The 27,117-nt window shown below is 41.7% G+C and overlaps 1 protein-coding gene across 3 annotated transcripts in view; it reads right to left on the reverse strand.

Moving 5' to 3' along the window:
• dscaml1 (Down syndrome cell adhesion molecule like 1) overlaps positions 1-27,117 on the reverse strand; it is a 676,237-nt gene that overhangs the window by 206,708 nt on the left and 442,412 nt on the right. For all 3 annotated transcript variants that reach the window (XR_009509068.1, XM_059956821.1, XM_059956822.1), the window contains one exon: positions 8,848-9,047. Coding sequence is in view for 2 of the 3 variants with exons in the window: in XM_059956821.1 (XP_059812804.1) it covers positions 8,848-9,047 (200 nt within the window). In the remaining variant the exon portion in view is untranslated. The remainder of the gene's footprint in view (positions 1-8,847; positions 9,048-27,117) is intronic.

Consider the following 27,117-nt stretch of genomic DNA (forward strand, 5'->3'; position numbering starts at 1 on the left):
TCTCTTTTCATATGAATCTTTTAAACCACCTCTCATGAATCAATCAAAATTGAAGTAAATTTGTTATCGAAGTACATATATGTCACCATAGACAATCCTGAGATTCGTTTTCTTGTGGGCATTCATGATAAATATAGAGAAACGTAATAGAATCAATGAAAAACCACGAGACAGACAAGCCACCAATGTGCAAAATTCAACAAAATGTGCTAATACAAAAAAAAGGAGCAATAAATAAATAGATAGATAGATAGATAAATAAGTGATAAATATTGGGAGTATAAGCTAAACAGTTCTTGAAAGTGAGTCCATTAGTTGTGGGAACATTTCAATGATGTGGCAAGTGAAGTTGAGTGATGTTATTCCCCTTAGTTTAAGAGTCTGATGGTTTAGGGGTAATAACTGTTCCTGAACCTGGTGGTGCAAGTCCTGAAGCTCCTTCCTGATGGCACCAGCAAGAAGAGAGCATGTTCTGGATGGAGGGGATCCTTGCTGATGGATGCTGCTTTCCTAGTTTGCAAGTCCTAGCTTGGAAGCTCCGATTTTTAACATAGCTTACCTTTGTGTTAGGAAAAAGCATTAAAAGATGAAGGAAATGCAATGTGGATTCAACAACAGTGAAAAATAAAAAAAACACTTTATAGGGAGAATCATTAGAAATTTGACTCCAAGTCCCACTGGAATAAAAAGTTTAGGTGTAACTTGGAACTAGTGTAAATGCAGTAAGGTTGGATTTTCTGGTATTTTTTTGTGGGGGAAGCAGAGTGCCAGATTTGTGTAGGGGGAGCTGGCAATTGTATCACCTGGTTAGAGCCAAAGAGCAAGAAAACTTGGTTTTGTGTAAAATTTTAGCAAATGTAATATCTGCCCAAAGTTTCTCAATCTATTGCATGAGAAACCAGCATAGAACCATCACCTTCCCTTAGTCATCACCAACAATATTGGACATACTCTGTTCTCTCCACCCCTTCACTTCTCTGCAACTCAAGCACATGCTTTTCCCACTTTTCCAATTCGTATGAAGGATCATTGACTTTTTTCTTGTTAACTCTCCATTCATGTTTCTTTCAGGAGACTGAGGTCCTTTAACATCTGTCGGACGATGCTGAGGATGTTCTACGAGTCTGTGGTGGCCAGTGCTATCATGTTTGCTGTTGTGTGCTGGGGCAGCAGGCTGAGGGTAGCAGACACCAACAGAATCAACAAACTCATTCGTAAGGCCAGTGATGTTGTGGAGGTGGAACTGGACTCTCTGACGGTGGTGTCTGAAAAGAGGATGCTGTCCAAGTTGCATGCTATCTTGGACAATGTCTCCCATCCACTCCATAATGTACTGGTTAGGCACAGGAGTACATTCAGCCAGAGACTCATTCCATCGAGATGCAACACTGAGCGTCATAGGAAGTCATTCCTGCCTGTGGCCATCAAACTTTACAACTCCTCCCTCGGAGTGTCAGATACCCTGAGCCAATAGGCTGGTCCTGGACTTATTTCCACTTGGAATAACTTATTATTATTATTTAATTATTTATGGTTTTATATTGCTATATTTCTACACTATTCTTGGTTGGTGCGACTGTAACAAAACCCAATTTCCCTTGGGATCAATAATGTATGTCTGTCTGTTTCTCCATAGAAGTTGTAAAATCTGCTGAATGCCTCCAACTATACTAGTGGCCACTTTATGAGGTGCAGATGAAAGTGCATAATAATGTGGTCACTGAATGTATGAGGGGTGATTGATAAGTTCATGGCCTAAGGTAGGAGTCAATTTTAGAAAACCTAGCACATTTATTTTTCAACATAGTCCCCTCCTACATTTACACACTTAGTCCAGCAGTTGTGGAGCATACGGATCTTGGACCTCCAGAAAGTGTCCACAGATGGGTGATTGATAAGTTCGTGGCCTAGGGTAGAAGGTACATGCAGAAAGTTTGAATAACTCATCTCCTTCTACCTTAGGCTATGAACTTATCAATCACCCTTGATGAGTTATTAACTGATGAGTTACTAACTTCAAACTTTCTGCATTATCACTCAAAGAGTTGAATGGCATGTACATGCAACGAGAGCTGGATAAATCATCTCCTTCTATCTTAGGCCACAAACTTTTCAATCACCTCTGCTGTAGACACTTTCTGAAGGTCCAAGATCTGCATGCTCCACGACTGCTGGACTAAGTGTGTAAATGTAGGAGGGGACTATGTTGAAAAATAAATGTACTAGGTTTTCTAAAATTGACTGCTTCTACCTCAGGCCACAAACTTATCAATCACCCCTTCTATTTCTGTGTGTTCATGGTCTTCTGCTACAGTAGCCCATCCACTTCAAAGTTCAATGTGTTGTGCATTTACATATGCTTTCCTGCACACCACTGTTGCAAAATGTGGTTACTTGAGTTAATGTTGCCATCCTGTCAGTTTGAACTGGTCTGGCCATTCTCCTGGGACTTCTCTGGTTAACAAGGCATTTTCACCCACAGAACTGCTGCTCACTAGATTTTACTTTTGTTTTTCACACCATTCTCTATAAACTCCAAAGACTGTTATATAGAAACATAGAGAGCCTACAGCACAATACAGGCCCTTTGGCCCACAAAGCTGTGCCAAACATATCCCTACCTTAGAACTACCTAGGCTTCACCCATAGCCCTCTATTTTTCTAAGCTGCATGTTGCCATCTTGTTTCTGCTTCTACTACTGTTGCCGGCAGCCCATTCCACACACTCACCACTCTCTGTGTGAAAAACTTACCCCTGTCATCCCCTCTGTACCTACGTCCAAGCACCTTAAAACTATGCTCTCTTGTGCTTGCCACTTCAGCCCTGGGGAAAAGCCTCTGACTATCCACACGATCAATTGCTCTCATTATCTTGTACACCTCTATCAGGTTACCTCTCATCCTCTGTCGCTCCAAGGAGAAAAGGCTGAGTTCACACAACCTATTCTCATAAGGCATGCTCCCCAATCCAGGCAACATCCTTGTAAATCTCCTCTGCACCCTTTCTATGGTTTCCACATCATTCCTAGAGTGAGGCGACCAGAATTGAGCACAGTACTCCAAGCGTATGTCTGACCAAGATCCTATATAGCTGCAACATTACCTCTCAGCTCTTAAACTCCATCCCATGGTTGATGAAGGCCAATGCACTGTATGCCTTCTTAACCACAGAGTGAACCTGTGCAGCAGCTTTGAGTGTCCTATGGAAATATGCAGAAATCCCCGGAGATCAGCTACTTCTGAGATACTCAAACCACCCCATCTGACACCAACAATCATTCCACAGGCAAAGTAATTGAGATCACATTTCTTCCCCACTCTGATATTTTGCCTGAAAAATTAAACGCCTTGACCATACCTGCATGCTTTTGTACAGGGGGTTTCTTCTTTTTTCTTTGTTACTGTGTATGTAATCAAAATGGCTTCTTTGTTTTGTTAAAAGCAGGAATGCTTCTTTGTTGCGAGAGAGTGCTGGAAGCTTGTATGGGTTAAAATTTACTGATAACGAGAATTGTATTCCTTTGTAAACCAATTGGGATTAATGTTGTTCTTTCTTCTGAGTCTGTAAGCTATTGCTGACGGGCTTTTGGGGAGATCAGCGCGAGGGGTTGAGAGGACGCAATGCTGTAAGCTGGACGAGGAACGGACCCCAAGCGGGGGTCCGAGGCCAGGAGGTACTCCGAGGAGAGGGGATGAAGCTAGATGTGCTTGGTTGACCACTTTGGAGGGTCCTGAGCTGCGAGTCGAGGAGTTCGGAGGGGATCGAATGGTGGCCAGAAGACTTCAGTAATTGAGCTCCAGTGGTTGTGCACGAAGTGGTTTGGACTTTGATAAGTTTGGCGCCTTTTCTTTATTTTTTTTCTTCATATATACTGTATCGTTATTAATCATTTAGTTATAGTAACCTTTATAAATTGTACTCATTTAATCGCATATGGTGTACTGTCTGTCTTTGGGCGAGGCGGGGACATCACACAGCATCCACACCAGCTGATTACCCAGTTTGGCGGGGCCGAAGGCTGCTCCCCCTAGATGAGAATGAGCTGAGCGAGCCTGAGGCGACCCAGGGGGTTACACTTTTATGAATTGAGTGGCTGCCACATGATTGGTTGATTAAATATTTGCATTAATGACAAGTGTGCATATGTACCTAATAAAGTGGCCACCAAATATATTTTGGTATTGGAATTGGTTTATTATTGTCACTGTACCAAGGTACAGTGAAAAGCTCATCTTGAATACTGTTCATACAGATCAAATCATTACACAGTGCATTGAGCTAGAACAAGGTAAAACAATAACAATGCAGAATAAAGTGTAAAAGCTACCAAAGAGTGCAGTGCAAGTAGGCAATAAAGTGCAATATAATAACGAAGCAAATCGTGAGGTCACAAGTCAATCTTATTCAGGTCCATTCAAGAGTCTGATAACAGTGGGAATGAAACTGTTCTTGAGCCAGATAGTACATGCTTTTAGGCTTTTGTATCTTCTGCCCACTGGGAGAGGGAAGAAGAGAGAATGGGAAAAAGTGCAGTGTAGAAAAACAATAATGTGCAAGATCATAACAAGGTAGATTGTGAGGTCAAAAGTCCATCTTATTGAGGTCCACCCAAGAGTCTGTTAATAGCAGGACAGAAGTTGTCCTTGAGCCTGATAGTACATGCTTTCTGCATGCATTTCTCTTTTTATTACTAAGCCAAGCACTTCACATTTAAATTACTGTTATCTTGATATTGTCCTTCAAACAAAACACACTTAATTAGCCATCATGAGAGAATAGAACTTTAGTTAGCATGTGCCTGGTCACTACACTAAGAAAAAAACCAACAGCACTGGCAGAATAAATGACCATAAGACCAAAGGACATTGGAGCAGAATTAGGCAATTTGGTCCAGAATCTGCTCCACCACCCCTTCCTCAGCCTCATTCCCCATAACCTTTGATGTCATGTCCAATCAAGAACCTATCAAGCTCTGCCTTAAATACACCCAATGACCTGACCTTCACAGCTGTCTGTGGTAAAAAAAATTCCACATATTCGCCTCCCTCTGGTTAAATAAATTTCTCTGCATCTTTGTTTTAAATGGACTCCCCTCTATCCTGAGGCTGTGCCCTCTTGTCCTGGACTCCACCCATCATGGGAAACATCTTTTCTACATCTACCATGTCTAGCCCTTTCAACATTCAAAAGGTTTCAGTGAGATTCCCCCTCATCCTTCTAAATTCCAATGAAAATAGACCCAAAGCGGTCAAATGCTCCTCATATGATAACCCTTTCATTCCTAGAATCATCTTTGTGAACCTGTTCTAAACCATCTCCAATGCCAGCACATCTTTTCCTTGATGAGGAGCCCAAAACTGTTCACAATACTCAAGCTGAGGCCTCACCAGTGCCTTATAAAGCCTCAGCATCACATCCCTGCTCTTGTATTCTAGGCCTCTTGAAATCAGTGCTAACATTGCATTTGTCTTCCTCACCACTGACTCTATCTGTAAGCCCCTATGCATCTCAGATTTTTGGATTTTCTCCTCATTTAGAAAATAGTCTGCACATTTATTTCTATGACCAAAGTGCATGACCATGCATTTTCCAACATTGTATTTCATTTGCCACTCTCTTGCCAATTCCATTAATCTAAGTCCTTCTGCAGTCCACCTGTTTCCTCAACACCACCTGCTGCTCCAACAATCTTTGTATCATCTGCAAACTTTGCAACAAAGCCTCAATTCCATCATCCAAATCATTGACATATAACATAAAAAGAAGTGGTCCCAACACAAGACCACGTGGAACACCACTAGTCACTGGCAGCCAACCAGAAAAAGATCCTTTCATTCCTACTCGCTGCCTGCTATCAATCAGCCAATCACTAGCCAAGCCAATAACTTTCCTGTAATACCATGTATTCTTAATTTAATAAGCAGCCTCATGTGTGGCACCTTGTCAAAGGCTTTCTGAAAGTCCAAATATACAATATCCACTGCATCCCCTTTATCTATCCTATGTGTAATTTACTCAAAGAATTCCAACAGGTTAGTCAGGCAGGATTTTCCCTGAAGGAAACCATGCCGACTTTGTTCTATCTTGTCCTGTGTCACCAAGTACTCCATCACCTCATCCTTAACAATTGACTCCAACATCTTCCCAACCACTGAGGTCAGGCTAACTGGTCTATAATTTCATTTCTGCTGCCTTCCTCCTTTCTTAAAGAGTGGAGTGACATTTACAATTTTCCAGTCCTCTAGCACCATGCCAGAGTCCAATGATTTTTGAAAGATAATTTCTAATGCCACCACAATCTCTTTCAGAACCCTAGGGTGCAGTTCATCTGGCCTGCGTGACTATGATAACTTAGATCTTACAGCTTTTTGAGCACATTCTGTTTTGTAATTGTAACTGCACTCACTTCTCTTTCCTCACACCCTTCAACATCTGGCACACTGCTAGTGTCTTCCACAGTGAAGATTAATGCAAAATGGATGGAAAAATGTATGGTGACAGTCCATCCCATGCACAGAATTGTATATTTTGACCAGCATGCTTAATCATCTTTTAGCACAAGTTACAACCATTTCCTTCCACTCCCATTATCACTTCTTTTGGAGCCTTTCATTTCTCAGAGTGAACCCACATTTTTATAATTTATTACATAGACTCATGCAAACCAGTTCCTATACTTACTACTATCCTGTTCCAACAAAACAACATTCTTTGCGAAAGCATAAGTATTTTTCTCACTGTCCCTGGATTAGATTCGTGTGGACCATGGTGTTCCAGGTAATCTCCATGAGCCTCAAGAGGGACCACTTTTAAGGTTTTCTGCCTTGGAATTCTCGTATTTTCATATGGCAGAGAAGGGAGCCATTCAGCCCATCTAGTCTACGCTGGCTATCAGAACACACCCATCTTTTCATTGCACCACTTACTTCCCCACAATCTATTCTTACATACAAGCCCATCAATCCCCATCCAATTCTTCAGTCACTCACCATGGGAAAAAATACTTTTGCTAATTAACCTAGCATTTTGCGGTCTAGGAGGAAATTTAAGCACCCAGAGGAAAGCCACCAGTCACTGGGAGAACATGTAAGTGTAATGCCAGTGGTTAGGATTAAATCCTGGTTTCTGGAACTGTGGGATGCAATGTTACTGTGTTGTCCATGTTCCTACAGCATCGATCCACCCCATAAGACATCCTCAAATTTTGTCATTCATGTAACGCAGAAATCCCTCTGTCCTTTAGCACAGTTGTCATCCAGAACACTGGCAGAAGTGAATATCTAATTTGGTTATAATCTTTTAAAGAAATTTACATAGAGAACCTTGCATACTTATTATGTCTCAAGGTTAAAACTATGCAACTTAATTTCTTAAAATATAAATGTCAAGGTGGCTGTAAATGCTGAGATATGATCCCCTTTAAAATTATACAAAATAGATTTGCTTTTAATAGGAGACTTGAAGCAAAACAGCATCAAAGATAGAATATTTAATTAAACATTTAATGTGATCAATTCTTCTTCAGTTTGAGACCCCCCCCCACTCCACCCCTCCTTTGGCTAAAGCTTTGGGATTGATTCTAATCAGTGCTGAGATATTTCTCACTTGGTGTTCATTGTTCATTATTCAGTTTTAATCTGACTCGGCAACTTGAGGAAGAAAAGTGTTGATTAAACTGGAGCTGAAGTTCTGATGATCTATGAAAAATCTGTGGGTCATCAATTTCCTCAGCTGATGGCCCTTGACTCACAGGCAGCAAGTATTAAGCTATAAGCACTACTGATCCTGCAAATAGTGGAAATTTTGAACAATACATACAAAATGCTGGGGGAACTCAGCAAGCTTCCCACCATCTTCTTACTCTGGCTTCTTCCCCCTTCCTTTCTAAGCCTGATGAAGGGTCTTGGCCTGAACATTGACTATTAATGTCATTCAGCCATTTGGTCGTCACTTATGATTCCATCCCAGCCTACTCCTGTTACTCTCTTTTAAGTGACACTTTTCTCCCTCACACATAAACTTTGTCTTGGTTTAACTACTGCATTCACAATTTTGATCAATCTCTGTGTAAAGATGTTTCCCCAAATTTCCTTGTCAGATTTATTAATGACCATTATATCTTCACAGTGCCTTGTTCTAAACTTCTCTGAAAAGACAGAAACATCTTCTCCACCAGTCTGACATTAAAGATTCAGAGATATACCACAGAAACAGGCCCTTCAGCCCAGCGAGACCATGCTGACCATCAGCCACCATGTACACTAATCCTACGTTAATCCTCTCGCTGCATTCTATCAACTACCAATCACCCACACACTACGGAAAAATTGCAGTGTCCAACTAATCTGAATTAATGGGGTGCAGTGGCAGTGTAGTGGTTAGCACGATGCTATTACAGCTCAGGGCATTGGAGTTCAGAGTTCAATTTTGATGTCGACTGTAAGGAATTCCTATGCTCTTCCTGTGAGCATATGGGTTTCCTTTGGGTGGTCTGGTTTCCTCCCACAGTCCAAAGACGTACTGGTTAGTAGATTAGTTGATCATTGTAAATTGTCCTGTGGTGAGGCTAGGGTTAAATAAGTGGGTTGCTGGGCAGCACGGCTCAGCGGGCCAGAAGGACCTGTTCCGCGCTGTATCTCTAAATAAATAAATAAATAATCTACTAACCCTCATATTTTGGGAATGTGGGAGCATCCAGCACCCAGAGGAAACCCTGCAAACTCACAGGGAGAATGTGCAAACTTCTCACAGCCAGCACCTGAGGTCAGGATAGAAGCCAGGTCTCTGGTGTTGTAGGCTGCACCATTTATCAGCCCAATTGAATTAATAAATCATCAATAACCTACCTTCAAGGTGGAGACAACCTCTTCCCCATTGTCCTTGGTGGCCACTGAGTATCGGAACATTCTGTCTGGATCAATCACTGTGTCCTCCTTCTCCCAGCGAATGATGATTGGCCGTTCTCCACGGGCTGTGCAGTTAAGCTCCTTGTTCTGACCCTTGATGGCGATGGTGGTGTTGGGGTGGGAAGTAATCATAGCTGGGACTGGATGAAGAAGGAAGAAATATACAACAGTTCACTCAAGGTGAGTACCAGACCACAGTCAAGTTGACAGTGAGGCTGCAAAACAATGCTGTGACCATTACTGGGAAAATTAATTTTAGTGAACAAAAATCAAAAAGTGCAGACACCAAAAAACTGAAATAAAAATAGAAAATGGTGGTCAGACATCATCAGTGGAAAGAGAAACAGAATCACATTTGCAGTAATGGATCCTTCATCAGAACTCGGAACAGGGAAAACACTATTTATATTTATTTTGTATTGAGTTTGAAGGGCGAGAAAGAGTCAGTCACACAGCAGGGAAACAAACCCTTCGGCCTAACTTAACCATGCCAATAGCATTGTCCAGTGAGTATGGAGAGAACATGGGGAATATCTCCATAGGGTGAGGCTAGCTTACCTTGGAGAAGTTATCGATGTCGTCGTCTAGTTGATGGGTTAATGAGGGCATTCGCAGAAAGGAACATAAAGACTGTTGAATATTTCCAGCATTTTCTTTCCATAGGCTGGTTTCAGTGTTTCTAACTAAATGAATACCCACTCAGTGGCCCCTTATCAGGTACCTTCTGTACCTAATAAAGTTTTATTATGTTTTTCTGTCCGTTTATGGTCTTCTGCTGCTGTAGCCCACCCACTTCAAGGTTCAGTGTTGTTCATTCAGAGATGCACTTCTGCACAGGAGATCAGCAGTTTCTGAGATACTCAAACTACCCCATCTGGCACCAACAATCATTCCACTGTCTAAATCACTTACAGTGTTTATAAAAAATATTCACTCCCTTGGAGGTTTTCGTGTTTTATATTTGTAATTAATTTAGATCATTTTGCAGATATTTGTTTTCACTTTGACACAAAAGAGACTTTTCTGTTGTTCAGTGTCAAAACAGCCAAATTAAATCCACTGTGATTCAATGTTGTAAAATAATAAAACCTGCTTTGTCAAGGGTAGGTCATGCCTTACGAGCCTGATTGAATTTTTTCAGGATGTGACGAAACACATTGCTGAAGGTAGAGCAGTAGATGTAGTGTATATGGATTTCAGCAAGGCATTTGATAAGGTACCCCATGCAAGGTTTATTGAGAAAGTAAGGAGGCATGGGATCCAAGGGGACATTGCTTTGTGGATCCAGAACTGGCTTGTCCACAGAAGGCAAAGTGTGGTTGTAGACGGGTCATATTCTGCATGGAGGCCAGTGACCAGTGGTGTGCCTCAGGGATTTGTTCTGGGACCCTTTCTCTTCGTGATTTTTATAAATGACCTGGATGAGGAAGTGAAGGGATGGGTTAGTAAATTTGCTGATGCCTAAAGTTTGGGGGTGTTGTGGATAGTGTGGAGGGCTGTCAAAAGTTACAGTGGGACATCGATAGGGTGCAAAACTGGGCTGACAAGTGGCAGATGGAGTTCAACCCAGATAAGCGTGAGGTGGTTCATTTTGGTAGGTCAAATATGCTGGCAGAATATAATATTAATGGTAAGACTCTTGGCAGTGTGGAGGATCAGAGGGATCTTGGGGTCCGAGTCCATAGGACACTCAAAGCTGCTGCGCAGGTTGACTCTGTGGTTAAGAAGGCATACAGTGCATTAGCCTTCATCAATCGTGGGATTGAGTTTAAGAGCTGAGAGGTAATATTTCAGCTATATAGGACCCTTGTCAGACCCCACTTGGAGTACTGTGCTCAGTTCTCATTGCCTCACTACAGGAAGGATGTGGAAACCATAGAAAGACTGCAGAGAAGATTTACAAGGATGCTGCATGGTTTAAGGAGCACGTCTTATGAGAACAGGTTGAGTGAACTCAGCCATTTTACCTTGGAGTGATGGAGGATGAGAGGTGACCTAATAGAGGTGTATAAGATGATGAGAGGCATTGATCATGTGGATAGTCAGAGGCTTTTTCCCAGGGCTGAAATGGCTAGCATGAGAGGGAACAGTTTTAAGGTGTTTGGGGAAGTAGGTAAAGAGGAGATTTCAGGAGGAAGTTTCTTACGCAGACAGTGGTGAGTGTGTGGAAATGGGCTGCCGGCGACGGTGGTGGAGGTGGAAATGATAGGGGTTTTTAAGAGACTCCTGGATAGGTGCATGGAGCTTAGAAAAATAGAGGGCTGTAGGTAACCCGAGGCAATTTCTCAGATAGAGTCATGTTCGGCACAGCTTTGTGTGCCGAAGGGCCTGTATTGTGCTATAGGTTTTCTATGTTTCTATGAAAACTTCCAAGGAGGGGGAATACTTTTTAGATGAACTGTAGATCACATTTCTTCCGCATTCTGATGTTTGGTCTGAACAACAACTGAACCTCTTGACCATGTCTGCATGCTTTACGCTTTGAGTTGCTACCACATGATTGGATGATTAGATAATTTGTATGAATGAGCAGGTGTACAGGTGTACCTAATAAAGCAGCCACTAAGTGTACATTGGATTCATTATTTTGTCAATGTACCAGATGGTGGCTACAAATGGCAGAGTATAACGATCTTTATGTGTATTTTTTAAAAAATGTTTGTTCATTGACAAATGTGGGCATTGCCACCATGGCCAGCATTCATTACCCATCTTCGATTGCCCTCAGCAAGATAGTGTTGAGAGCTTACTTCAACCATTGATGCCTGTGTGATGATTGTACTCCCAGAGCACTATGCATGTTTTCCTCCTTTTTCTCTTTCAGCTGTTGCCTGGCCCACTGAACATTTACAACATTTTCTGTTTTTTATTACAGTTTGGTACAGGAGTGGATGATGTTATTTATTCCTTCCAATATGCTCCAGCTCTTTTGTACAACTGTCTATAATTGATGTCTCTTTCCAGTAAATTCCTGTAGCCCCATAAAACCCTCTCTTTCAAATACTTTCACATTACTAGTTAATTTTCTTCCTTCATCATTTCAGGCCATAATAATAGGCATCTGTTAGTCTAGAGAGACCATGGATTTGCGCCTTGGAAAGTTTTCAGGGCACAGGCCTGGGCAGGGTTGTATGGGAGACCAGCAGTTGCCCGTGCTGCAAGTCTCCCTTCTCCACGCCACCGATGTTGTCCAAGGGAAGGGCAAGGGCCGATACAGCTTGGCACCAGTGTCGTCGCAGAGCAATGTGTGGTTAAGTGCCTTGCTCAAGGACACACACGCAGCCTTAGCACTAGACCAATGCCTTAACCATTTGGCCACGCGCTAACAACCTCCTGTGATATGCTTCCTCCTGTCTTATGGTCTTTTGGTCTAAGGTCAGATCTTGAAATTAAATGTTCATTTGGCAGCATGGTGCCAGGGATTTGAATGACACAGTCTGACTAGTTGAAGTGAATCAGTGTAATCCATGTCTCAGTGTTGTGAATGGTGATCTGGGAGAGACCGTGAGTGATCTGGTCCATATAGCATGTGATCTCAGACCAAGAGCAAAGTGCTTGAATCTTCACTACCCTCTGAGAAGATCAAGGAACCTACCCAGTTGTAGAAGATCTTATCAAGGGTAGTTAGCAAATGTTCAGAATTCAAAGTAATTTTATGATCAAAGTACATATATGTTATCATATACCACCTTGAATTCATTTTCTTGCAGGCATTTACTGGAAATAAGGAAATACAGTAGAAGTTATGAAGAACTATATATAAAGAACAAAGACTGACAAACAGCCAATATGCAAAAGACAAACTGTACAAATACAAAATGAATACTGAGAACAAGAGTTGTAAGTAGTCTTTGTAAGTGAGTCAGTTGTAGGATCAGTTCAGAACAGTGGTGATTGAAGTTATTATGGCAGTTCAGGAGCCTGATGTTAGAAGGGTAACAATGCTTCCTGAACCTGGTGGTGTGGAATCTGAGGCTTCTGCATCTCCTACCCAATGGTAATGCAAGAAGAGAGCATGGCCTGGATGGTGAGGGTCCTTGATGATGGATGCTGCTTTCTCATGGCGGCACTCCATATAAATGTATTCAATGGTGGGGAGGGCTTTGCCTGCAATGGACTGGGCTGTATCCATCACTTTCTGTTGCCTTTTCCATTCCTGAGCAATGTCCCATAAGATAATTTTAATAGTGCTGATAATCTTTTTTCAGATTCCTGTGGTGTGGTCAGCATCGTTGGACAGGGCCCTGAATTAAATGAATAAGCAACAGAGGAAACAACAGGAATGCTTCTTCCCAGAGTTCTACATGCCAGGAAGTGAGGACTGAATACTGAAATATGTCTCTCTCTTTAATCAGCTCAATGGTGCTGATACAACCTTTGTTTGGCTAATGAGGAATTAAATTATTCATGTACTACTTTCATTAAATATTTCAATTAGTAATAAAATTAATAATGAGTCCATAAACTTTTATGTACACAAAATAATGGCTGCTCCTGTTTTGTGCTTAGAAGAGCTATTCCAGGCAGCTGGCTACAAGAGCCACAATAGATTATACTAATAAAACCTTCCACAGGATAGCCCCAAGCGAACTGGACTGTACTCCAGTAACTGAAGGCAGCAGATTACATTGGAAACGGGCTGTTAATCTTACTTTAGGAAAACAAATTCTGCTTTCAGTAAAGTCATTCTTCATCTGCAGAGTGGGAAAATGTTCTACATTCCTGGGGTCTCTGCCTCGTTAGTGTGGTTAATCCAGTCACTCATTTATAAATAAAAGACCCTGCGGATACATTTACTGTGACAAAATGGAGGGCTGGGGAGACAGGAAGAGATCACATTGTATTCAGGGGAAGTGCAAACTATTATCTGTAAAGCAGGAAATGGCATCTTCCCTGATAATTTCTTCAAGCACTTAAGGTGATAGTGCTAAGTACAGCTATGGATCTATTATGCAAAGAAGTTGGGTACATTTAAAAGCAATGACAATTTAAATCAATTTCACCAAATATTGTATGGTGCTTTGCAGGAGTATCAGATGAACTTTGTTGCAAAGTCACTCAGAGAGACACTGAGCCTTTTGTCTAGAAATTGGTTGAAGGTGTAGGGTTTAAGAACTGAATTTAAGATGGAAAGAGAAGCAAAGGGGTGGAGAGATTTAGGAAATGAATCTCAGAATACAGGGCCTTGGCAACTGACGAATCAGCTACTATTGGGGAGCAATTAAACTCGCGAGTGATCAACCGCTCAGAATTGGAGGATTACAAATTTCGGAAGATCTTTATGGAGCTGGAGGAGATTGGAAGGATACAACCTGCAAAATCTAGCCCTACTGAATGATGATGGATTTCCTGGCCTTGTCTTTGGATGGGATTCTTACTCTCAGATTTGTTACTGCTGGTATTTCACTCTCTGTTGTATAGTTTGAAATACCACCTCCGTGGTTGGCAGAAACTAACAGTCCCATCAGGATTTTCACTCATGAAGAGTAGAAATAGATGATCATATTGGCCTTTGTCCTCTTAACACACTTCAACTTGGGACACCTGATAAAGCTCCCCATATGACAGAAAGACTGCCAACAATTGCCGGATCTGTTTCACTGGAGTGCAGTGCATTGTGCTCTGATTTGTCTTGTAATTCATGTTGTGAAAAGGCCCATGTCTGTTTGCACTTTACTTGTGCTTGGTGGGGGAAGTAAAATGGAGAAAAGATCCCAAAGTTTCCACATACTAGAAATTTTCATTCACTCAGTATTACATTTAATAACACCTATGGAAAATTCCTTTCTAAATCTTTTTATTAATATTAGTAATATGGACAGAATACAGATGATATATTGATAAAGAAATTACCAACATAGACATTCCATTACATATGAAAAAAAAACATACATAATAGTTACAATATAAATGAGTTTACCAAGACATAAGCCATAAGATATATGTATGGACATAGTAAATCTAAATATTTCATAATGTATAATATAAAAAAAAACAGAAAAAAGAAAGAAAAACAAAACAAAACAAAAAAAAAAATTTATATAATGCAGAACTAGCTAATCTAATCTAATAACTATAACTAAAAGTTATGGAGACCATTTATTCAACATTTTAATATGATGTAATATGACCCTGTGCCAAGTTCATTTGATTTCCCAGTTTTCAGCTTATGTATTTTGAGAGGACCGGAAGTGACGGCATTGATGAATACTTATTTTTGTGAGATATTATAAACAGCCCGTTTTTTTTTCCCTTCTTTTTTGTTTTTTTTTTCTTTTATATTACTTATTAGTTATATATTAGATTAGATCACCTATGGAAAATTCCATTCCAATTTGAAGATTGAAGAGTAACTGTTGCACAGGGCCACTGATTGAGGAGTAATCATTGGCCAGAGCACCAGGAAGAACTGTCATTGATTATTTTGATATACATTAAATAAAGAAAATCAATCAGAATCTGAATCAATATGATGATATTTCTGGCAATACAATATTCGTTCTCTGGCAGGTCAACTCAGAATCTTCATTCATGTTCTGAACCAACTGGAATAATCTGGATTACTGCAAAAGTCAAACCTCAATGAAAGAGAAGGCTGAGGGGTGAATTAATGAAACCACAAGGGAAGCAAATAGAATGGATGTACTGAAGGGGAAAATACATAAAGGACACAGGAAAATAGGAACTGAAATAGAATACCAGTCCTTCAAACTTGTCCTGCCATTGAATATGATCATGACTGACGTAACTCAAGCATTTTCTTCCTTTCTGCCACAGATCCATCATCTTCAATCCTCTGATCTTTCAAAAAAAATCTAACACTACTAATGTGCTAGCTTCCAAAATTGTCAAAGGCAGAGAATTCCAGAGATTCATCACTCTCTATGAAAAGGAATTTCTATATATTTCTGTTTTAAATGACCTGCCCCTTATCATGAAACAATCTCATTCTGTTTAAGATTCTCCCACTCATAAAAACAGTTTAACATCTATCCCAATGCCCCTTAGGTTCTTACATGCTTCAATAAGATCACCCTTCATTCTTTTAAACTCCAAGAAAGACAGATCCAACCATTGAGCCTCTCTCGAAAGGACAACACTCTCATCCCAGAAGGTAGTATGGTGAATCACATTTGTACTGTCTCAAATGCTATTATATACCTTCCTGGATATGGGGACCAAAACTGTACATAGTTTTCCATGTATGGCTCTACAAACCCTGTGTGATAGCACAATACTTCCCTATTTCTAAACTACAACCAATTTGCAAGGGAAAAGAACAAAAAGTAAATCTGACAGAATGCAATGAAGTGGGGTGGGAAGGAGAGGATTATATGGAGTTTAATTCATTATGGAATCCATTGACGCTAAATGGTTGCTTCTGAGGCACAGGAACAATTCATTTAGTGACATACTACTGCATAAGTAGGACTTTGCATCACTCTACTGAAGGTCCAAGAACTGGAAAAGAAACAAGTATGCATTCTGATGAAAGATCATCGACCTGAACTTACCCCTACACATATGTTGCTTAATCGGCTGAACACATCCAGCATTTTCTTTCCCATTTAAGATTTTCTGAGTGGTTTTGGGAAGGTGGCCACAGCAAAATCAATATATCAGGGATCATTAACTGATTAGACAGCAATTTCTGTAGATTTGTTTTTTGACAAAGTAGTTTAAATTCTAAAATATGAGGTTGTCCGTTCCATTTCTGTGCCTTTGGGCAGATAATCAGTCCATAAGTATTACACACAGCTGAGGCTGCAGAATGGAAAATTTGGTCCTTTTTGAGTCCTTGGTTGGAATAGGAACAACAGGAGGCTTGGACTAAACCACACATTTACCAGCAAACTGACTTCTCTAAAATTTTTATTCCTTGGAGGCAAGCCTTATAATAAATGAGAAGAAATGTTGAGCACTGAGTCTGATGTGGATTCCCAGACCTCAGGCTGTTTCTCTTCATTCTTTCTGCTGCTGGAATTATTTCCACAATGCCCAAGCGAGTTGTGTGCTATAAGCTCGCCTCAGGCCCAGGCATGCTAAGTATACATCACTAAGCAGTTAAGTCAGAGTGCAGGATGGAATTCATGTCGCAGCGTTCCAGGGACATGTGTCAAGCCTGCACTCTTCCACAGTAACTATTGACCATGCAGACTTTCTCATCCAAACTGCAAACACAGGCAGCACGGTAGCACATTGCTTTGCAGTGTCAGTCAGTGATCAGCGAATGGGGTTCAATTCTTACCACTGTCTGTAAGAACTTTGTATGTTCTGCCCGTGGCCACATGGGTTTCCTCCCACATTCCAAATACATATGGTTAAGGTTAGTGAGTTGTGGGCATGCTATGTTGGCACTGGAAGTGTAGCAACACTTGTGAGCTGCCCAGCACAATCCTTGCTGATTTGATTTGAAGCAAGCGACACAATTCACACAACAGACACAAAATACTGGAGGAGCTTGACAGGCTAGGCAGCACCTACGGAAAAAAGTAAACAGTTGACTGTACACTTTTCCGTAGATACTGCCTGACCTGCTGAGTTCCTCTAGCATTTTGTGTGTGTTACTTGGATTTCCAGTATATACAGATTTTCTCCTCTTGGTGATTGAACACCATTCACTATAAGCTTCGATGTGCATTTAACAGAATAAGGCCAACCTTTAACGATCCTATTTGTCCAAAATCTAGCAAATTCCTGCACATACCCCTTCTTCTTAGAAGCATATTTGTCTTTGAAGGTATAGTGCAGAGGAACACTTCTGCAAATTTCCAGAGAAAGATCTTGCAACGACCCAATAACTTGCTGTGGCAGTGATATTTGAGGGAATAAATAATGGCCAGGGTGCTGGAAGGAATTGCCTTGCTGCTCTTCCGGAATGCACCATTGGATGGTTAAGCCCTCACAGAAACAGCAGATGAGGCCAAGAATGAGAAGAGGTCTTAATGTAATTTACAAAGTTTGTGTTGGGCCTCCTTGGGCCTGTGGAATCTAGGACCAGAGGCCTTGGCTTCAGAACAAGAGAGGGAAACTGTTTATCAATGAGAAAATAGAAATTCCTTCACTCTGAGGATAGTGAACCTTTGGAATTCTCTACCTTGCAGGGCAGTATTCATCCAGAATACAGATCAATGAAAAATCTGCTATGACCCTGATGAATGGTGGACCAGGCTAGGTGGCCAACTCCCACACCTCCTGCTGATATTGTTCTATTCTTAATGCAAGAAATGTTTAGAATATGGCATTTCCTAACATAAGAAATGGAAGAAGCAGTGACACATACAGCTCCTCACACCCACTGAATAAGATATTAGCCCTGTACCTAATCTCCATTCTAATTCCCTTTGTTTCTGAAAATCACTCATTGAATACACTCAAGGATGGAGTATAATTGAGAATTTCAAAAATTTACTGGAATTTTCCTTTCAGCTCACCTACATTTGGTTAACCTCTGACTTTGAGACTACCATGATCGTCCATCCCTCCCATTCAAGATTCTCTCTACGGAGGAAGAGCTTCTGTATCTCCCATATCATTCCCAATCCTGTCTGAATCTGTTCTTCTGAAATCATACAAGCAAAGGTTGACCTTACTGAATATCTACACCAAAGGTAACCAACCTCCTCATCCCCAGAATTCCTTGAAAGTGGCATCATAGGTAGATAGGCTCATAATTTCTAGAAAGTGGTGTCACATGATGATAGTCATAGAAAAATTTTTGGCACATTGGCCTTCATCGATTAAAGTACTGAGTACAGGAGTTGGGATGTTATGTTGAAGTTGTATAAGAATTTGATTAAACCAAATTTGGAGCACAGTGCATGGTTCTGGTCACCTACTTTGAGGAAAATATCAATAGGACTGAAAGATTACAGAGAAAGGTTAGAGAGAATTACAGAGAATGTTGCCGGGACTTGAGGATCTGAGTTATAGGGAAACATTGAATATGTAGGACTTTATTCCCGGAGCGTAGGAGATTTGATAGAGACATACAAAATAATGAAGGCATAAATAGGATTAACGTAAGCAGGCCTTTTCCACTGAGGTTGGGTGAATCAAGAATTAGAGGTTATAGGTTAAAGGTGAAATGTTGAAGAGGAACCTGAGGGGGAACTTCTTCGCTCAGAGGGTGCTGAGAGTGTGAAACAAGCTGTTTGCAGAAGTGGTGGATGTGGGTTTAATTGCAATATTTAAGAAAAGTTTAGATAAGAACATGGATGGAAGCGGTATGGAAGGCAATGGTCCTGGTACAGGTCAGTGGCAGTAGGCAGAACAACAGTTCAGCATGGACTAGATGAGCCAAATGGCCTGTTTCTGTGCTGTAGTGCTCTATGACTCTTTGAGACTCAACCTGAATAATCAACACTGCACTGAATCTGGGTAGGCTGATCTTCCTGCAACTATGGAAAACAAAACTACAACAGCACTCCTAATATTACAATTGGTGAGACTCTGGTCATTTGGCTACAGGAAGGATGCCATTAAGTTGAAAGGGACCAGAAAAGATTTACAAAGATGTGGTCAATACTGAGTTATAAGGAGAGGCTGGATACGCTTTTGACTATTCTTCCCTGGAGAGGTGACATAATAGAGGCATCTAACTTCATAAGGGGCATATATAAGTTGAGTGGTCACAGTATTTTTTGCAAGAGAAGGAATGTCTAAAGCTAGAGAATATAGGTTTGAGATGAGAAGGGAAAGGCTGAAATGAGATCACAGGGGTTACTGTTTCAGGCAGAGGGTAGTGAATACATGGAATAAACTGTCTGAAGAAGCTGTAGAGGTAGATACAATAATGGTGTTTAGTATTTTGTGTGTGTTTCTTGAATTTCCAGTATCTGCAGATTTCCTCATGTTTGCAAAAGGGACTTGGTTGGATGGCATTGACAGGTTAGGCCTGTTTCGATGCTGTATGACTCCATAACGTCTCACTAAAACCTTATACAATTAGGAGTGCAAAACCATTTGCCGTCCTAATTACCTGCATGTTAGTTAGGCACCAGGGTCTGGGATATCTCAGATTCAGTCCTCAGAATTCTTAAGTGGAGGGTGAACAGGCAGAGGTCATGGTCCACGTAGATACCAATGTCATAGGTAGGACGAGTGTCCAGGTTCTGCACAGGGAGTTAGGTGCCAAGTTAAAGGGCAGGACCTCCAAGGTTGCGATCTCAGGATTATTACCCATACCAGAACAGTGGCAGGGATGACAGCAGAACCACAGTGGCTGGAATTTCTGGAAGCAATTGGAAGGCACAGGATATATACATCCCAAAGAGGAAGAAGTATTCTAAAGGAAAGATGACACAGCTATAACTGACAAGAGGATTTAAAGCCAACATAAAAGCCAAAGAGGGGGCATGTAATAGACCAAATATCAGTGGGAAGTTAGAGGATTGGAAAGCTTTTAAAAACCAACAGAAGCCAACTAAAATGTCATTTAGGTAAAGATGGAATATGAAGGAAAGCTAGCCAAAAACCTTAAAGAGGATACCAAAAGTTTCTTCAGATACATAAAATATTAAAGAAAAGTAAGAGTAGATTTTGGACCACTGGAAAACGATGCTGGAGAGACAGTAATAGGGAACAATGAAATAGTGGATGAACTGATTAAGTATTTTGCAGCAGTCTTCATTGTGGAATACACTAGCAGTCTGGTGGAAGCTCCAGGTGTTGGGGACATGAAATGTGTGAAGTTACCATAACTAGAGAGAAGGTTCTTGGGAATCTGAAAGGTCTGAAGGTAGGTAAGTCACCTGGAACAGATGGTGTACACCCTAGAGTTCTGAAAGAGATTGTGGATGCATTAGTACTGATCTTTCAAGAATCACTAGATTCTGGAATGGTTCCAGGTAACTCTTCAAGAAGGAAGAGGGGCAGAGAAAAGGAAACTATAGGCCAGTTAGTCTGATCTCAGTGGTTGGAAAGATGATGGAGATGATTATTAGGGATGAGGTTCTCAGGATACTTGGAGGCACTTGATAAAATAGGCCATAGTCAGCATAGTTTCCTCATGGGAAAATCTTGCCTGACAAATCTGTGTTGGAACCATTTTTTTTTACATTATATGTCAACGATTTAGATGATGGAATTGATGGCTCTGTTGCAAAGTTTGCAGACAATATGAAGATAGGTGGAGGGGCAGATAGTTTTCAGGAAGTAGAGAGACTACAGAAGGACTTAGATTAGGGGAATGTGCAAAGAAGTGGCAGATGGAATACAGTGACGGGAAATGCATGGTCATGCACTTGGTAGAAGAAATAAAAATGTAGACTATTTTCTAAATGGAAAAAATATACAGAATTGAGGCTCAAAGGGACTTGAGAGTCCTTGTGCAGGATTCTCTAAAGGCAAATTTGCAGTTTGGGTCAGTGGTGAGGAAGGCAAATGTGATGTTAGCATTCATTTCAAGAGGACTAGAATGTAAAAGCAAAGTAGTAATGTTGAGACTTTATAAAGCACTGGTGAGGACTCAGTTGGAGTACTGTGAGCAAGTCTTGGCCCCCTTATCTTAGAAAGAATGTGCTGAAACTGGAGGAGGTTCAAAGGACGTTCATGAAAATTATTCCAGGATTGAATGGCTTGTCATATGAAGAGCATTTGATGGCTCTAGACCTGTATTCACTAGAATTCAAAAGAATGAGGAGTGACCTCATTGAAACCTATCGAATGGTGGAAGGCCTTAATAGAGTGGATATGGAGAGGATATTTCCTACAGTGGGAGAGTCTAAGACCAGAGGGCACAGCCTCAGAATAAAGGGGTGCCCTTTTAGAACAGATGAGGAAGAATTTCTCTAGCACGAGAGTGGTGAATCTGTGGAATTCAGGCAGTTGTGGAGGCCAAGTCTTTATGTATATTTAAGGCAGAGGTTGATTGATTCTTGATTGGTCAGTGCATGACAGGATAAAGGGAGAAAGCAGGAGACTGGAGCTGAGAGGAAAATTGGCTCAGCCATGATGAAATGGCAGAGCAGACTCGATGGGCCAAATGGCCTCAGTCTGCTCCTATATCTTATGGTCGTATGGTCTTATGTTTATTTTCTGCATCTCAATAAATACGTGATTCAGAGGGCGTGAACCTCAACCTCATTTCCAGAATCTTCAGTCTGGGAGAAAAGTCTCTCAGCAACTATTTGCAAAGGACTTAACTTACATCATGCCAACTGAAATTCCCATTTCCTTCCTTCCTCTCAGCCTTGAATTCACAAAGTAGATTAAATGCTAGCAGTATGGTAGATTTCACTTTTAAAAGGAATCATACATGTCTACAACAGCCCAAAACAAACTCTCCCCTCCTACACCCAAATGCAGCCTGTTAATTCTGGATCAGGAACTGAGTTTCAATCTTTTGTCTTTATTACTTATGCATGTGATGTGCTGTTAGCAGATAGACTAAATGAGTACAGGTAATGCATTTTGTTGGTATCATGACTGAACACAATGGGTGAGGTGGGAAGACAAGCGTTGCCTAGAAGAATTCAATCAATAAACCACAAGACCCTCCAGGAGCAGATATTGATTTGAGAAACAAGACATTGTCAAAACACAATGTGAATGTCCGTTGTCTGCAAAATTACTTCCAGCTTATCTCATGTTAGTTTGACTCCAATCTCCCGTACATTTTTATATTTAATGAACATCCCCACCATCCTTCCTATACCCAACAACTTACTAACGACTGCTGCTTGTAAATAAAATTAACTTTGCACCATGTAAAGAGACACAAGAGAGCAGATACTGGAAGCTGGAGCAGAAATACCAACTGCTGAGGGAACTCAGTGGATTGATCAGCATCTTTGGGAGGAAGGAAGTTGCCCTACATCAGGACCCAAATATCAACTTTCCATCTCTCCCCCCTCCCCCCACAGATGCTGCTCAATTCGCTGAGTTCCTCTAGCAGTTTGCTTATTGTATTGTGTAAGGTATTGATAGAGCAGTAAATGTGAGACAGTCGATTTGACGCTTTGCAATTTTATTAGACATACAGCACAGTAAGAGGCCCTTCCTGCTCAACAAGCCTGTGCTGCTGAAGTACACCCATGTGACCAACTAACCTCCTAACCCGTATGTGTTTGGAATGTGCGAGGGAACTAGCACAACCAGAGGAGTCCCACGCAGGGTCATGGGGAACATACAGACAATAGCGAGAAAAATACAGTAAAAGTAGAGTGAAGTATTTGAAAGGGTTCCTACAGCACTCTCAGCACTGTAAAAAAAACTTTAAATCTGCTCTCCTTTAAACCCCATTATTGTTTGCTTTAGCCTGGATTTCCTGATCACATTGCCAATGGTAACTTATTCCTCCCCACCCAGTAGATAAAGGTAGCCCATTAGTTCCCTCAGGTGCCAGATATCCATTGGAATCTGGTTTGGCACCCTGTACAGGGTTGCACATCAATAAGCTGTTGTGGTGGGCACTGACTGAGGAGGATGTGGGCATTGTTTGCAAAGCCTACATTTAAGCCCATCCTAGTTGGTCTTCAATCCAATGCACAAAATGTCAGGTGCTTCAGAAATGTATCTTTAATGCCTTTCATAACCATGGTGTGTGAACTATCATTTTATATATAGTTAGAAATATAGCATTCAGTTTGCGCACAGCATGGTCCCAAAATGATAATCAAGAAATTTGTTTGTGCTTAATTGCTAATTGGCCAGATCATAAGGGCAACTATCTTCAGCTTTGCAATAATATCGTGAAGTCTTTAAATGAGTCATAAAATCTTAAGCACAGATATGGGCCCTTCAGCTGACTGAGTATGTAGTGATGGTCAACTCTCTCCCATTTATACTAATCCTGACTATTCCCATCTTTATTGTTCCATACTCTCATCATCTTTCACAGATTTGACGACTTATGGGATTAGTGCAGGTGAGTACCTTGGATAAGGTGGGCCAAAGAGCTTGTTTCCATGTTATCAAAGACCAAAGTAAGTTGGAGAGAGCTGTAAAATTAGTTGGCTCCATCATAGGCTCCATCACCTTGTCAGGGCACAAGAGCCACTCTCACTTGGCTACGGAAAGTTTAAAGAGAAGTATACCCCCAGAGTCTGTGAAAGCGGGGGCGCAAGAAGACTCTCTCACTGACCTCCCGGTAATGAACTTTGGCATGGACATCAACTCATGGTCTTAAAATTCATCAAGGATGGAAGAAATGCTTGAAAATCTCCAACCCAGGGCCCCGCATTGAACAGATGCTGTTAAGAGGAAGGTCAAATCAGTCAGATGAAACTCAGCTGCAGGAAGAAACTCACAGTCCGCAGAGTATCAGCACCCTACGGGATGTGGAAAAAGTTTCAGGCACAAGCAGTAGTCCAAGACACAGCCAGGCACACTGTAAAGTGGAGAACATGAAAGGACGTAAGCCGTTGGTGAAATGGCCAAAGTCTAACAACAAGGAGTGGGAAACCATCAATGCAGATGTGAGCCTGATCTTAAGTGACAACAAGGGATCAGCAGAAAAGAAGTTGGAGAAGATGGGCGACCTGATCTACAGGTACGGAAAGGCGAAATTTGGAGTGAAGGGACAAGTCAGCAGGAAAGATATGCCTCCTGCCCCCAAATCCCGTTGTCTCCAGGAAATCCAACAACTTGTTAAAGAAAGAAGAGGCCTGAGGAAGTCGTGGAAAAAAGCAACAGCAGAAGAAAGGGAGGACATTAACCTCCTTCAAGAGGACCTAAAACAGAGGCTCTCGAAGTTGTGCAGAGCAGAGAATTTAAGGAAACGACGCAAAAAGAAGGAAAAAGCGAGAACAGAGTTAAAGACCCCTTTAAATATGTGAAATACATTGTTACAAAAGAGAAAAGCAGATCCCTGAAAGCATCAAAAGAAGAGGTTGGAAGATATCTCAGAACCATCCACACTGATGAGCTAAAAGATGAACTGATACTTGTCCCAGCTGACATCCCACCAATCTCACCCCCACAACATCTATTTAACATCAGCCCTCCAAGCTGAGTGAGGTGAAAGAGGCAGTGAAGAAGGCAAGATCAGCATCAGCGCCAGGCCCTAAAGGTGTTCCATATGGTGTCTACAAGAACGCCCCGGATGTTCTGAAATTTCTCTGGAGAAACATGAGGGTTGCGCAGGAAAAGCAAGTGATCCCAACGCCTGGAGAAGAGCTGAGGGAGTTTTAATCCCAAAAGAAAGAATTGGTCCACCATCAAACAGTTTTGCCAAATAAACCTTCTGAAACAGAAGGCAAGATCTTTTTCAGTGTGTTGACGCAAGGACTTAAAAAATATCTGAAACAAAACCATTTCATTGACACATCAATCCAAAAGGCTGGCATAACAGGCTTCTCAGGATGCCTTGAATATACCAGCGTCATATGGCATCAAATCCAGATGGCTAAGAAAGAAGGAAAGGATCTGCATGTCTTGTTCCTTGACCTGGCCAACGCCTATGGATCAGTTCCTCATTCCCTGCTGTGGACTGCTTTTGAATTCTTTCAGATGCCTGCAACAATCACCAATCTGGTAAAACACTACTTCCAGGATCTGCAAGTTTGTCTCACAACATCAGACTTCACCACATCAGCTTGGCAACCACTGGAAGTAGGCATCATGGCGGGGTGCATCTTCTCCCCACTGGCCTTCACTATGGCAATGGAGCTCAATATCAGAGCCTCAAAATAGGCTGCAGGAGGAAAATGGCTACAGTTTGGTCTACAGTTACCACCAATATGAGCCTACATGGACAATATAACAATACTGACAACAACTGTTTCCTGCACCAAGAGACTTCTGGAAAAGCTTCATCAAAACATCACATGGGCGAGGATGAAGATCAAGCCTAACAAGTGCAGAAGCATCTCCATTGTCAAAGGTCAACTCACGGATCAAAGATTTCATATTGATGGAACACCTGTCCCAACTGTGTCAGAAATGCCAGTGAAGAGCCTGGGTCGATGGTATGATGCTAAGCTCAAGGACACTGAGCAGTTTAAACAACTCAAAAAGGATACCAACACGTACATAGCTCACATCAACAAGACCTTGCTGCCAGGAAAACTCAAACTGTGGTGCTTCCAGTTCGGCATACTCCCAAGATTCATGTGGTTTTTAACCATGCAAGAAATCCCTATCAACAAGGTGGAAAAGCTCGAAAGAGTGATCAGCACACATGTGAAACAGTGGCTTGGACTTCCACAATGATTAAGTCCTGTTGGACTGTACAGGAACTGCAAATTGGAATTACCAATTACAAGTCTTGTGGAAGAATTCAAATGCACCAACGCAAGGTTGGTCATTACCCTCACTGAATCTGAAGATACTGTTATTCGAACAGCAGCCCCCCGTGTGGCAATGGGGAGGAAGTGGACCCCATCTGAAGCAGTTCAGAGTGCTAGGTCTGCTCTTCGCTTCAGGGATGTGGTTGGCCAAGTCCAACTTGGGAGAGCCAGGCTCGGGCTCGTCCCAAAGGCTCCTCAATGGCACAAGGCAACATCAGTGCAGAAGAGACAGCTCGTGGTGGAGGAGGTGAGGGGACAGGAGGAGGCAGAGGACACACCAAGGCCATCTCAATGGCCAAGCAGGGCCAATGGACTAATTGGGAGAGCCTGGGAAGTGGAAACTCAGCTGGCATGACATCTGGGAGATGGAGGGATCTTGGCTAAGTTTTGTCATCAGAGCCACTTATGACCTCCTACCAACACCTCAAAACCTGAACCAGTGGTGGGGAGAAGACCCCACTTGCTCTCTTTGTCAATCACCTGGATCACTAAGGCACATTTTAACAGGATGCACCATGAGCCTCAGCCAGGGGCGGCATAACCAAGTTCTCAGACAGCTGGCATCAATCTTGGAACAGAGGCGAAATACCACAAATGCTCCCCCACAAACATCGGCAGGAAATGACCACATCACACGATTTGTACCAGCAGGCCAACCTCCAGAGCACCATATAACATCAAAAGAGGTAAGCATTCTGCAGGTTGCTCGGGATTGGAAAATGGATGTGGACTTGGAAACAAAGCTTGTGTTTCCCCCAGACATTGTGGCTACAACACTCCAGTCAGATATGGTCCTGTGGTCCACAACAGCCAAGCTGGCATATGTAGTGGAACTGACAGTACCGTGGGAAGATGGTGTTAAAGAAGCTTATGAGAGGAAAAAGGCCTAGTATTCTGAACTGGCAACTGAAGCTGCCCAGAACAGCTGGAATACCAAAATTTTCCCTGTAGAAGTGGGATGCAGAGGATTCGTGGCTAC

The sequence above is a fragment of the Hypanus sabinus genome, chromosome X2, assembly GCF_030144855.1.
Source record: "Hypanus sabinus isolate sHypSab1 chromosome X2, sHypSab1.hap1, whole genome shotgun sequence".
In the NCBI taxonomy this organism is placed as follows: domain Eukaryota; kingdom Metazoa; phylum Chordata; class Chondrichthyes; order Myliobatiformes; family Dasyatidae; genus Hypanus; species Hypanus sabinus.